Source organism: Rhipicephalus microplus, chromosome 3, assembly GCF_043290135.1.
Source record: "Rhipicephalus microplus isolate Deutch F79 chromosome 3, USDA_Rmic, whole genome shotgun sequence".
NCBI lineage: Eukaryota > Metazoa > Arthropoda > Arachnida > Ixodida > Ixodidae > Rhipicephalus > Rhipicephalus microplus.
In genome coordinates, this window is record NC_134702.1 from 25,277,607 (window position 1) to 25,290,660 (window position 13,054).

General features: G+C 46.2%; 1 protein-coding gene across 1 annotated transcript in view; it reads right to left on the minus strand.

Moving 5' to 3' along the window:
• Window positions 1-786: 786 nt before the first annotated feature.
• LOC119180194 (sodium- and chloride-dependent GABA transporter 1) overlaps window positions 787-13,054 on the minus strand; it is a 97,611-nt gene continuing 85,343 nt past the window's right edge. Inside the window, exons 8-13 of the mRNA XM_037431340.2 lie at window positions 12,478-12,590; window positions 10,999-11,139; window positions 10,486-10,585; window positions 8,556-8,656; window positions 2,062-2,235; window positions 787-1,383 (exon numbers count right to left, since the gene is read on the minus strand). Coding sequence (XP_037287237.2) covers window positions 1,189-1,383; window positions 2,062-2,235; window positions 8,556-8,656; window positions 10,486-10,585; window positions 10,999-11,139; window positions 12,478-12,590 — 824 coding nt within the window. The 3' untranslated portion in view covers window positions 787-1,188. The remainder of the gene's footprint in view (window positions 1,384-2,061; window positions 2,236-8,555; window positions 8,657-10,485; window positions 10,586-10,998; window positions 11,140-12,477; window positions 12,591-13,054) is intronic.

Here is a 13,054-nt window from a genome sequence, read left to right on the forward strand (position 1 = left end):
CAAATTTTAACCCGCTGCAACATTATCCCCAAGATTATGCAGCCCTTGATAAATGCATTTGCAGTACATCAGCATCTGCATAACTAAAAAGTACTTGAGTATCTGTATTCTTGTATTGGTAGTCCTGTACACTTTTTTTTGTCTTTTTGCAAAAATACCTTCGAAATATCCCGTTACGAGGAAAACAAATGTATCACAGTGGCTATATTAAAAGCTTCCAGTTGTATTCTACCGGACAAGCACTTGATCCTGTCAAGGTTGTTCTTCTTTACGTCTAAATGTCTGCACAGGTTTTCCAAAATGCTTGATGATAGTTTTGGTTCGATGCTTAAGCGCATCGTGTAAACATCTGGAAAAACATTGAAGTTTGTACAGTGTACACAATGTCCAGTTTTTTTTTTGTTCAATTCAATCTCGTGTATTTTGCGCAATGGAACAGTACATGTGCATTTCACCACGTGCAGCTGTTTTTACCTTTTATTATTGTGGATTTCTCCAACAACTAAAGTTCACGAAGTTTTTGTTTGCTGATTGTCTAGAAACGTGTTCACACACTTGGGCAATGACCGTAGGTAACACTTGAAATACTGTTTATTTTCTTACTATATTAATAGTCTGTTTGCCAACACTCATAATTTTGCAAAGTCTTGACCTGCACTGGCTTGTGACCTGGTTGACCTTGTGCGAAGTTTCATGCAGTGGCGAAGTTCCTTATGATGTACTGGCACTCAACCACGGTAGAGCTTTGCCATTGGCCACGGTACGGCTGAGCAAGAACGATCACAATTGTTGACCTTTGCAGATTCATACACAATGCACAAGGGAGGAGGATAAGCGCCTTACAAGAAGTGCACTTGAAAAGAGAATGATTTGCGGAATGTTTCAGTGATACAAAAGGAAATGCACAAGAAGCACTGAAAACGTTGTTTAAGTCTGTGGTGTATATCACCATCTAAAAGTCTGCGTAGCACTTCTTTTTTCCTGTACACTAGTGGAGTTATAGAGGCACTTGAATGGCAATCACTCTTGCTAAAGCACTGATGAGCTTGGCTGTGCATGTGGCTTTGGAGTCTGATGTATGCACACGTGTTGTGCGAAGCCACCGAGTTTCAAGGCACTGCCAGTGCTGGTATTCTGCATCATTGCCTTGGTCTAGGCTTGGTGTGATTATGGTCGTTTCCTCATGCATCACACGCCGGTCTCGCCATTTCTGCCATATGTCTTGCGAGGCTTGACCGTCTTGGTGGTCGTCGAGCCTCCCACTTGGCCATTGCTGCTGCTGATCTTGTTGGTGTTGTTGATGACCACTAAGGGCTTGGGCTCCCAGTAATAGTCGCTCGGTGGCTCCACTTCCATCTGAGGCTCCAGAGCCTCCCGTACCCTCTGCGTAATAATGTTGGCATTTACAAGTGCATCTTAAACACTCATGTCCTAAACGCGTGAATTGCTACGGGAACAAAGTTACGTGCTGTGGTTCGAGAAGTCCTAAATATTAACCTAACTTTTATGCTAACTCAGATAGTTGGAGTAGCAGGTTTAAGTGTTTACGCCAGAAAACATTCTTCGCAGTCCTCTCTTTACGGGTTGTGATGGCCTTGTGGCCATGGCATCACAAACAAGAGCATAGGCGTTTTCCGGCCACAAAAGCCACATTTTAATGGGAGGTAAAATGCGAGAATGCTCATGTACTTTATAATGAAGGTGCATATTAAACAAACTAATGTGGTCTGAATTAATCTGTATACTCCCGATGGCAAACCTGATAATCATATCATGATTCTGGCATGTACGACCCCTGAGTTTAAAACTTTTTATCCCCATTTTCTCTCTCTGACATTTTTCTGTAAAGTTCTGTAACTTAGATTATGTACAGTCAGATGTGTACAGACTGTATTTTAGTACAGCCAGACATGTACAGACTTGTAGTCATAAGCAAACGAGAATTAAAGGTTCATAGTGTAATATCACTGGGCTCTGTTGAGGGCAGGAAAATGACAATTTGTGCAGCTCCGGCCTGGCAGCTTGGTGAAGTGAGAGCTTGCAGTGGCAACAGTGACTGACCTCAATGATGCCTGATGCTTGCGTCTTGTGGAGCGCCTTTACTGCAAACACGGGCACCACGCTGGCGATGAGGCCGAACAGCACCCATCCCACAATGTCCACCCACATGGGGAAGTGCTGCTTGTTGCGGTATCGCAGGCGCGTCAAGGACATGCCCCCGCACACCATGATGGCCTGCATGACAAAGAGCTTGGTCACTTACACACTCAGAGGTCAGCAGTGTGTGCAGTTTTAGCAATCTGCTTCTGTATGTGTGTAACACTGACACCGATAAGTGGTAATACCAGAGCCAAAGTATTAATTCTGAGGAATTCCCAGCTCCTTTAATGTGTAAGCTTTCAAATGCCAGCTACTTAGCGCAGTACCGAACTGGCAAGGAGATGGAAACAGAGGTCTCACAAAAGATTTCATCTGTGGAACGGTACAGGCACTGCAGCAAAAGTAGTCACAGGTGTGCCGCAAGGCCACAGCAATACATTTAATGGCAAAAAATTGGAATGTCGTACGAAGAAAGGCTATAGCAGCTCACTCCTTTAGAAAATACAGTTGCCGCAGCAAGGGACATGACAGTCGTGGTGGCTACGGCTTCAACGCAAACTTTTAGATGAAAGCTCAACACGTAGAAAGCTATGAGGCATCTGTCGAACCCTTCTGAAGAGATAAGTGCGTGAGCACTGGCGACCACGCCCCTTAAGTCAAAGTAGAAAGCCGAAAACTCGCAATTAGACTCAGACAAAAGGTGGGCAAAGCGACGTTGTAAGCACGCCCCGCGTCTCTTTGTTGCGCAATCTCACGGGTGATAATGGGGAAAAAACTTGTGACACGTTGAAGCATCTCAGAGATTGATATAAATATCTTGCGGTTAGTGTGCTGGAGGATGTTTATACGTCATGGTCGAGTACTGAAATGGTGATGTGTGTGTGTGGGGGGGGGGGGGGAGGGGGGTTGGCGTCAGCAAAACCCATCGAAAGTTTATATTGTTTCGGGGAGTATTTATTTAGGGGTCGTGAGTTCATAGGAGAGCGGGATCACAGTGCACACGGCTCACAAAATGCCACAACGCAGAGCAACCCAGGCTGAGCCCCACGACATCAATGTCGTCTTCTTTCATTAGGTGCCATTTTAGCTGCTCCATTGGGGGAGGTATTTCTACACCCGTGACATTACCCTGCCCTGTAAAGCCACCATCTCGGTGTCAGTTATGACTAAAAGGGCGTGTCAGTATTGTAGGCCTTCAGGCGAGGGACGCACACTATGTCGGTTTTGAGAGTAGTAGTCGATGAGTTCAATGATTTGGTTGTCGGAGAAATCTCATGGGTGACAGGTGTCGCCTGGCGCACTACTTGGTAGGGCCCGACGTATCGCAATGGAAGCTTCTCGCTGGGGCCAACACGATGAGATGGGAGCCACAGCAGAATGCGAGAGCCCGGAGAAAAATCAGTGTCCCTGTGTCGACTATCACACAGGGTCTTTTGGGTAGCCTGGGACAATGAGAGCCGAGTGCGGGCTACTGTGGGTGCGATGAGAGCTCGGGTGATCGCATCTTGAGCTTATGAAGTCGTCGATGTTATATCACATGGAAGCAGAGTATCAAATGGTAACAAAGGATCGCGCACAAAGAGAATAGAAAAGGGTAAGTAGCCGGCAGTTTCATGGCGCGATGAATTATAGGCAAAGGTGACGAACGGGAGGGCAATGTCCCAATCGGTGTGGTCGTCGGAAACGTACATTGAAAGCATGTCTGTAAGTGTACAGTTGAGGCGTTTGGTCAGCCCGTTGTTCTGGGGATGATAAGACGTGCTAAAGTTATGACGGGTAGCACAAGATCGCAGTAGGTCGTCGACCACTCGAGAGAGGAAGCAGCGACCACGGTCTGTGAGTAGTTGAAAAGGAGCACCATGCTGAAGAATGATGTCGTATAGGAGGAAATCGGCAACATTGGCTGCGCAACTAGTTGGTAGAGCTCGGGTGATTGCGTAACGAGTGGCACAATCCGTCGCTACTGCGATCCATTTATTTCCTTTTGTCGAAGTTGGAAAAGGACCAATCAAATACAATCTCAGTTGATGAAAACGGCTGAGCTGGGACTTCGATAGGCTGGAGGCGGCCGGCAGGGGGAGTCGTCGGTTTCTTTCGATGTTGGCAGAGGTGGCAAGCTGCAACATAGCGACGAACGGAGCGATACAGGCCTTTCCAGAAAAACCGTCGTCTAAAACGGTCGTAGGTTTGGGTCACGCCTAAGTGTCCTCAAGTTGGGGCGTCGTGAAACTCTTGAAGGACGTCTTTGCATAGATGATGTGGGATGACGAGTAAATGTTCTACGCCCTCTGGGTGTAAATTACGGTGATACAAAACGTTGTCTTGTAGCAAGAACATGCTGAGGGAAGGGTCAGCATTGCCGGCTTGAAGACAGTCAATAACGAGGAGTAGTGATGGATCTTGCCGTTGCTCATCTGCCACGTGCAGAAAGTCTGTGATGGCGAAAATACAGGCGTCAGATTCCAATTCAGTGGAGTGGGGTGGTTCAACCGGGTGTCGGGATAAGCAGTCGGCATCGGTGTGCAACTTCCCAGATTTGTACACCACTGAGAACGTGTACTCCTTAAGTCGTAATGCCCAGGGGCCGAGTCTTCCAGTAGGGTCCTTCAGTATTGATAGCCAGCACAGCGCAAGATGGTCTGTGATGACTGCAAACGGGGGTTTATACAGGTACGGCCGAAATTTAGTGACGGCCCAGACGAGAGCTAAACATTCCTGCTCGGTAATGGAATAATTCCTTTCAGACTGCGACAAAAGGCGACCGGCATATGCTATAACGCGGTTTGTGTCACTCTGTACCTGAACGAGTATAGCCCCAATGCCATGGCCGCTTGCGTCAATGTGAAGCTCTGTGCAGCTGGGTTGAAACGGGCCAGCACTGGTGGTGAAGTGACAGAGGAAATCATTGATGTGAAGGAATGTGCTTGGTTCGCACCCCAGAAAAAAGCCACATCCTTTTTGAGGAGATCCGAGACGGGTCAAGCAATATCCGCGAAGTTGGCGACAAAGCGGCGGAAGTATGAGCAGAGTCCCAGGAAGCTGCGGACCTCTTTTGTAGAATGCGGAACGGGGAACTCGCGAACAGCGCGAACTTTGTTGGGGTCGGGTTCAACTCCAGTAGCATCGACAAGGTTGTCAAGTAGCCTAATTTGACGGCATCCAAAAGTGCGCTTAGACGAATTCAGGTGGAGGCCAGCACAGCGAAATACGTCAAGAATGGCCGACAGACGTGAGAGGTGGCTCTCAAAGATGGGTGAGAACACGATGACATCATCCAAATAGCAAAGGCAGGTTGAACATTTAAAACCGCTTAGGAGAGAGCGAGCCCATCATGCGTTCGAAAGTTGCAGCAGCATTACAAAACCCAAATGGCATGACCTTAAATTGGTTAAGGCTGTCGAGTGTGATGAATGCCGTCTTCCTGCGGTCGTGGTCATCTACTGAAATTTGCCACTATCCAGATCGAAGATGAAGTGACAAAATATACTTGGCACCATGGAGGCAGTTGAGAGCGTCATCGATTCGAGGCAGGAGATAGACGTCCTTTTAGTGATTCAATTTAGATGGCGATAGTCGACGCAAAAGCACCAGCTGTAGTATTTTTTTTTTAACTAGCACCACAGGTGATTTCCAAGGGCTGGATGAAGTCTCTGACATCTTTTTCGAGCATGTTCTCTACCTCCTTCTAAATAACTTGGCGCTCAGCATGCGACAAGTGGTAAGGGCGTTTGTGAAGGGGACTTGCATCGCCGGTGTCCATAGTGGGCTACGACACTTGTGCGGCCCAGTGGACGGTCGTCAATGTCAAAAATATCAATCTAGGAAGGCAAAACACTGCGCAGGGCTTCAACTTGGGAAGGGAAGAGGTTTCTGGATATCATTTTGTTCAGGAATGTCTTATTGTGCATTGTTATGACATCTTTGGTCACAGTGTTTGCATCAGGGGTGAATAAAGAAATTGTGCATTCTTCAACAATTGAAAGCTCTGCTAGCGAGATGCCTTGGGGAAGAACTTGGACTGACGTGGAGAAGTTTAGGACAAAAAGCAGTGTCTTGTTGTTGCACAACAGTATGTGGAAAGGCGATGTTACAGGAAAGAGTGAGGTTAATGAGGGAAGCTACCAAGTAGTCGCCATCAGGGACTGATGGAAAAGGCGACATGGGGACGTACACAGCAGCCTGAGGTGGAGGTCGTAGAAACTCCATAGACCATAGCCGCGTGCAACTTGCAGGACGGGCATTGTCATACAAAGGCAACTTGACCCTTAAAAACACCAGATGAACATTCGATGAGGGCCGAGTGACTGGTCAAGAAATCAGTGACAAGAACTACACCGTGTGGGCAAGCGGCAAGAAGAGCAAAGAGTACTGAAGTTTGGTGGCCTGCAAAAGTAACACGAGCAGTGCACATACCAAGGAGTGATGTTCGGCTTCCGTTAGCTACGTGCACTGTTGAAAACACTGCAGGTGTCAGGACCTTCTTGAGGTGGCATCGAAGTGCAGAACTCATCACAGATTAATGAGCGCCAGTGTTGATCAGTGCAGTAACTGCCAAACCATCGATGAAAACAGCAAGTAAATTTCGTTTTGGATCAGGGGTCGGCAGAGGGTTTCGGGTGCTCGTCGTCAGTTCAGTGCCACCTCCAGGAACTGCACTTGTTAGTTTTCCGGGAGGTGACTAGAATGAGCCGGCAATGGAGAGCGATTGCGCCGAAGAGAGCATGATAGGCGACTCTGAGGTGACGGCGACCGCCTGGAGAAGTTCCTCTGAGCAATGACGTCTGCGTAGGTGGGTTGAGATCGAGTAATTGAGCGGCGTGGTGGAATATTCTGAAGATGGTCATCGGGGGAGTATGGTCTAGAATACTGTCCATGATCCTGACTGTGGTCAATTGAAAATCTTGGTTGGGAAGACCATTTCTTACGGCAATGACGAAAAATGTGGCCAACGCAAGAACAAGAAAAACAAATCGGTCGATCATCATTGGTGCGCCACTCAAATCGATTGCCGTATCATGGGGGGAATCGTGGAACCAAAGAGGATGCGGCAACAAGTGGGGCAGCGTTGTGGTCATCATTGTGGGCGGGAGTCCATATGTGCTGTGGCCCTAGGTGAGCAGATGGGCAAGGTAGCACGGCCATGTTGGCAAACTCTTGCTGGACGACTGCTTGAATTAGGGAAATGGTTGCCAAGTGGTCTAGCGCAGGGGGCGTACAGGTAGCAGGGGCTATGGCTTCTAGCTCCTGGCAAACAATCCATGTGATGGTAGAATTCGCGTTTGGGCATAGCGGTGCAGGATCTTCGCACGAGAAAGTCGCAGCGGTGTTTGGAAAGCGGTTGAAGCGCTGAGTAATCCACCTGTCTTTAGCTTGCTCAAAGCGCCGACATTCAGAGGTTATGGAGTCAATTGTGGCACAATTCTTATACAAGAGGATGTTGAAAGTGTCGTCAGCTATGCCCTTCAACACACTGTTGACCTTGTCTGCCTCAGACATGTTTTTGTCGAACTTGCAGCACAGGGCGAGCACGTCTTGAATGTAGGCGATGCAAGATTCAGTGGATGATTGAATACGCGAAGCGAGTTCCTGTCTGGCTGCCATTTCTCGAGCAAGGGACTGGCCGAACAAATCGCAAAGCTTCTGTTTGCACACGTCCTAGCTGGTAAGGTCTTCCTCGTGGGTCTCATACCATGCACGTGCCGTACACTGTAGGTAGAAAAGGATATTGGCGAGCATAAGCGTCTTATCCCACCTGTAGTGCTTTCTCACGTGCTCGCATAAGGCGAGTCATTCGTCGACGTCGGTTCCATAAAATGTGCCAGGGTCTAGAAGATGGGAAGGAATCACAGGTGACGGAGCAGGCATGTACTGAACGGACGGCACACTGCCTTCAGGCATCGTGGCTGGACGAAGGTGACATCCGCTACGAAGATCCAGAGTCGGGATGTTACCCAGCATTCCCACCAAAAAGATATTACGGGGAGTATTTATTTAGGGATCGTGAGTCTGTAGGAGAGCGGGATCACAGTTCACAGGGCGCACAGAATGACAGAACGCAGAGCAACCCAGGCTGAGCCCCTCAACACCAATGTCATCGTCTTCTTTCATTAGGTGCCATTCCAGCTGCTCCACTGGAGAGGTATTTTGACACCCATGACAATATAATTGATATCGCTATAAAAAAAATCAGGATGGTCCAGCTAACCACACCATGTGAGTAAACAGACGTTGCAACTGAGACGTATACACTTTGTTATGTGATGACTTGTTGAGTGCTACATGTTCATATAACAGGACACCGTGTCAAGGCTTCACCATAGTGAGAGAAACAAAATCTTGATCAAGCTCACTCATGCTATACGGGTCATCAGTCTCTGAGGCATTGGTACAATGCACACATCGTCTGTCGGCATGCTGCCTTCAGAAATGAGTGTATTTTGTAAGACTGTACTCACCACAAAGACCAGGGGCGTTATGAGACCCCAGCAGATCCTGAGATAGATGTATGGCACATGATGCATGATTTCAGTTTGCCCGCTCAGTAGGTTGTGGCCACCTGGGATCGAAAAACGAACTGCGAGTTAGTGCGTTGCAGTCTGGTGTTAATTTTGGTCATTCGTGCCTAGCTAAATCTGTTTTATTTGTGAATAATGATACACTTAGGGTTTCTTAACTGCAGTACAGTAAAAAACGCGTTAATTCGAACTCGAGAGGGAATGTAGCATTGTTCGAATAACGTGGAGTTTGGATTTGTGGGCACTAGAATGAATAGACATCGCGCCACACTGCATGGACAGAACCCAAAATAGGTACCTCTGAATTCGTTGTTGCAACTTATGCATTACTTTGTAGCAGGTGATATCATAAACTAAGTTCATGGAGCTCTTAACAACAGACATAATAATTGATAAGTTAGTGATACCCCAGAAAGAACCATTGACATGCACTCGTGAGCAGTCAGCCGTTAATGTCGAAATAAACGGCGATAAATGCGCAAGGCACTATTTATGCTTCAAAACACTTTTATTTAGATGGCAGAGACAGCATAATCCAATTGAAAAGTGATCAGTAATTTGTATTTGTTTGTCGTTCTGTCACGACTTAAGACCCCATGAGCACCGTTAGCAGCAGGGGGCGTAGGCAGAAATTTTTTTCTGGGGGTTGTTCTAACATACCTTGTGTATGTTCCTGCATATGTTTGTATGTGTGCATGTACAAACATATGCACACGCAAGCAAAGTAGAAACAAATTTAGGGTGAGAGGAGTTTGGACCCTCTCCCAGACTACGTCCCTGGTTTGCAGCGTGCCCAAGAGCTCCAGTGCAGCCTGCATATTCTCATGTGCTGAGAAACGCTGCTGTTTTGTTGTTTTGCATTTCTAGCAAATTTGGTTTGGTTCGGTTTGGCAACACATTGGGATCACTCAGGGCGGACTTTTGCAAGAAGAAATGAAATCCAGGTGCTCCCAGTTTGAATTAACTGCTGTGGATAACGACATGTATGAATTATCAGGTGCTTTCCCCCTTAAAAGTACACAAGGCTGTGCTGGGACCAGAGCTTCAGTTTGAATTAACTGTAAGTTCAAATAAGAGTGTTCAAAATTAACTAGCTTTTACTGTATCTTGTATCAAAACAGTAAAACTTGCTTGAAGAATTTGGGCTTTCCCTCAGGCAGTCTGGCTGTGCAGTGAAGTTACACAAAGCTAGTGAGAATGCACATTTTCGCCGAATTTGTCGAACATGGGCTATGACCCCAGTCAGTTTGTTCTTGTATAAGAAGAACGCATTAACCAAACTAGACCCGTGTCCACATAGGTGTTTGTATAGCGGCTGCTAATGGTAGCACACATCCAACACAGAAATCTTACTTCACATGCAAAGAGGTACCGAAGGGCTGTTTCAAACCATCAGCTGCGCTGTCTTAGAAAGGTAGCAGTGCGGAGTTACGAGAATTCATGCTAGTGAATGCATGCAAGTGCCCTAGGGTGTTTTTTTAATGTAGACAATGCAAACTGCTCAACTAAGTGGGGGGGGGGGGGGAGGTGCGACAGGGTTTTGTTCTACCAAGGGGAACCCACAACGTGCTGCCTCAGGACTCCATGGACGTGGGGAACGTATTTGTTCTATTTTCACTGAGCTTTCGTGGGGGGTTGGGGGGGGGACTGGGGGAGTTGGAGGGCCAAATTAGACAAAGAGGGGGTCTAGAAATTTTTTTTCCTCTCGTTATATTCAAATAGACAAGACTAGGTGCCACCACCAGGTTCAGGCTGGAAGTACGTCCGTAGCATAATTCCACTTCAACTGTGCACGCACTCACAAGTGGTTTTTCGTCCTGCTGGTCTGGACATAATGGCCGTGCGGTTCGAGTATATTATCGCCACTCACCATAGAACCAGCCGAGCGCGCACAGCTCGAGGAAAGCAATCAGTATCAGGGAGAGCACCGCCACGTAGTAGTCAGTCATTTGGAAGTAGTAGATGCCACCCTGCGAGCAGTCAAGAACAACGAATTTTCAAGGTTTTCCAATGGCTATGACAAAGACTCGTCGCTCGCTCACTCACTCAGGAATGTGCAGTACTTTTCATTAAAGGTTGTAGGGGAGGAAGATATGGCACATATTCCCTTCCCTCTCACACCCCCCTATAAGCAGATGCCGAAAGAAAACAAGCTTTGCAATGGATGCACAAATAAAGGGTACATATATATCAGTAATATAAAGTATGACGTGCAGTTGCTTCAAAAAAAAAACAATAAGATACACTTATTCAATGTTCTGACTGGCGACTCATTGTACAAATGTTTTTTTACATGCCCCTGCTCTTTACATTACTCTATATATATATAAATATATATATAACTTCAATAGCAGCGGGAGGCACATATAATGGTCTTTCTTGCCTGTGTGATATACACAATGCTGGTGATGAAGCAGGCGACGCAGATGAAGAGCAGGAAAAGGCCGTGACCTTGGAATCTCTGCTTGATGAAGCGGCCGTAAGACTCTTCAAGTGCCTGGACAACTGTGCTTGCGATGGTCACCTGCATGAGCCCGATATTCATAACCCTATAGTATCAGATATCCTCTTATTTTTTAATTGCATATTTTTGTTCAGGTCATCAGCCCAATGATTGCCAACGACCGTTTCATTTATTGAAATACCATTTACTCCTTCACTGACAAGCTATACAGACAAAGATTAACCATGTATTAAACAAAAACGATGATGGGGGAGAAAAGAAAGAAAGAGAAAGAGGGAGGGGGGGGGGGGGGCAACCTCTAATTAAAGTTGCTAGCTTGGAGCTGGCCGGACAGTCACCCCCTGAAGAGACCAATGCGTCTCGTAACGGAGCATCAGCTTTTATTTTAATGTTAAAAACTATAGACTAAACGTTGCTAGAGTTTGTTTATCTATATAACAACATTTTACATTGGTGCAGCCAATCAGCCCGTTCGACAGACCAGAGTTGTACTTGGTTCGAAGTTGCACCCAGCACGGCCTTGTTCCCAAGGACGCGATTTCTCAGGAAAGTTTCTTAGTATAAAGCAGCTTTATCGTCGTAATGGGCGCACGAGAAAGAATAGTGCCATCTACAGTTGTGTTGGTGTAGGAGCGAGTTTACAACCAGCATCAGATTATTCATGGGCCTCAGTTAAAGAAGCACTAATGCATAACCAAAGTTAGTCTTGTCTGTTAATGTAAACTCTGAAAACTTTATTGTCATTAATTTTAGCACCAGATGCTTAATAGATGAGAAAATCAATGTCAGCAAGTGAAATTCATGTACAAATTTCCCACTGAAATCTTCTATGGTGACGCCGCGGAACTCAGTGACTTTTTCTTGTTTTGGCCGCATTGGCTCGACGAAAATTCCTGAAACTTAGGGTGCCAAGTCTCTGGCTCCCACAGAGGAAAATGTATGCAATTTTTAGTGATTACGAACGACATAGGGCCTATAGACAGGCAAGATCTATGACGTGAAGGCGACTGGTGCAGGAACTTCACTGTGGGGTCTCCACCCTCGTTTTTTTTTTTCTTTTTGCGCATTTTCTCTCTCACCGAGCGTCATTTCACAGCAAACGTGGTGTTTGTCATATCATGAAAAGAGCAATTTGGTTACAGAATAAAAATCGTTTTTCTCCTTAGCATCTCTTTAAGCAGCAAACCGTTCTAATATACAGCGATTTGGGGGCACCAGCTAGGTGCTCTCGGCACATTTAAGTGCCGAAATAAATACATATTTGTGAAACACATACATAGTGTGAAATAAATACATATTGATTGCAAGTACTGCATGGCTACTTAACCAAAGGCTTGTATTGGGGCCATTTACGCATGAACAAATGCCTCTTTGGTACGCTGTGTAAGATTGTCTCACCTGCGAGTCCATGGCGACGCAGATGAAGAAGAAAAAGAAGAAGACAGCCCAGAACGTAGGAACCGGCATGTTGCGGATAACCTCCGAGTACACCACGAACACTATACCAGGGTCTGCGTGATTTAGACATTTCATCACTAAATTGCCCGACTGACAGGGTTATTGCGTATTGTACTAGTACATGAAGTAGGTACTACTTCAACTTTGGGCGTATGAAGTGCTTCAGCTGAGGCGCAAGGCAAATCTGGTCTTGTAGCTTCTATAACTTTTTGAGCGGCACATAGAAGTTGACATATATGCTATATCTGTTTCAATTGTGACGATGAGCCCTGATTCCATTCTGCGGATTCATTCTAGCAGATGTAACTGGTATGCATGTTTTACTAAAATTAAGTCATGTCATGGAGCAAAAGGCAAAAAGAAAGTGTGAAGCACATTGGCGCTCGCTCGCGTCGTATTTGTGCACTATAAATTTAAAATGCAGACAAATAGATATGATGTAGCAGGCCATAAATTTTTTATGACAATGTTTTCAAATGCGAAGCAGAATTATACGTCCAAATTCCTGCAAGCAAGC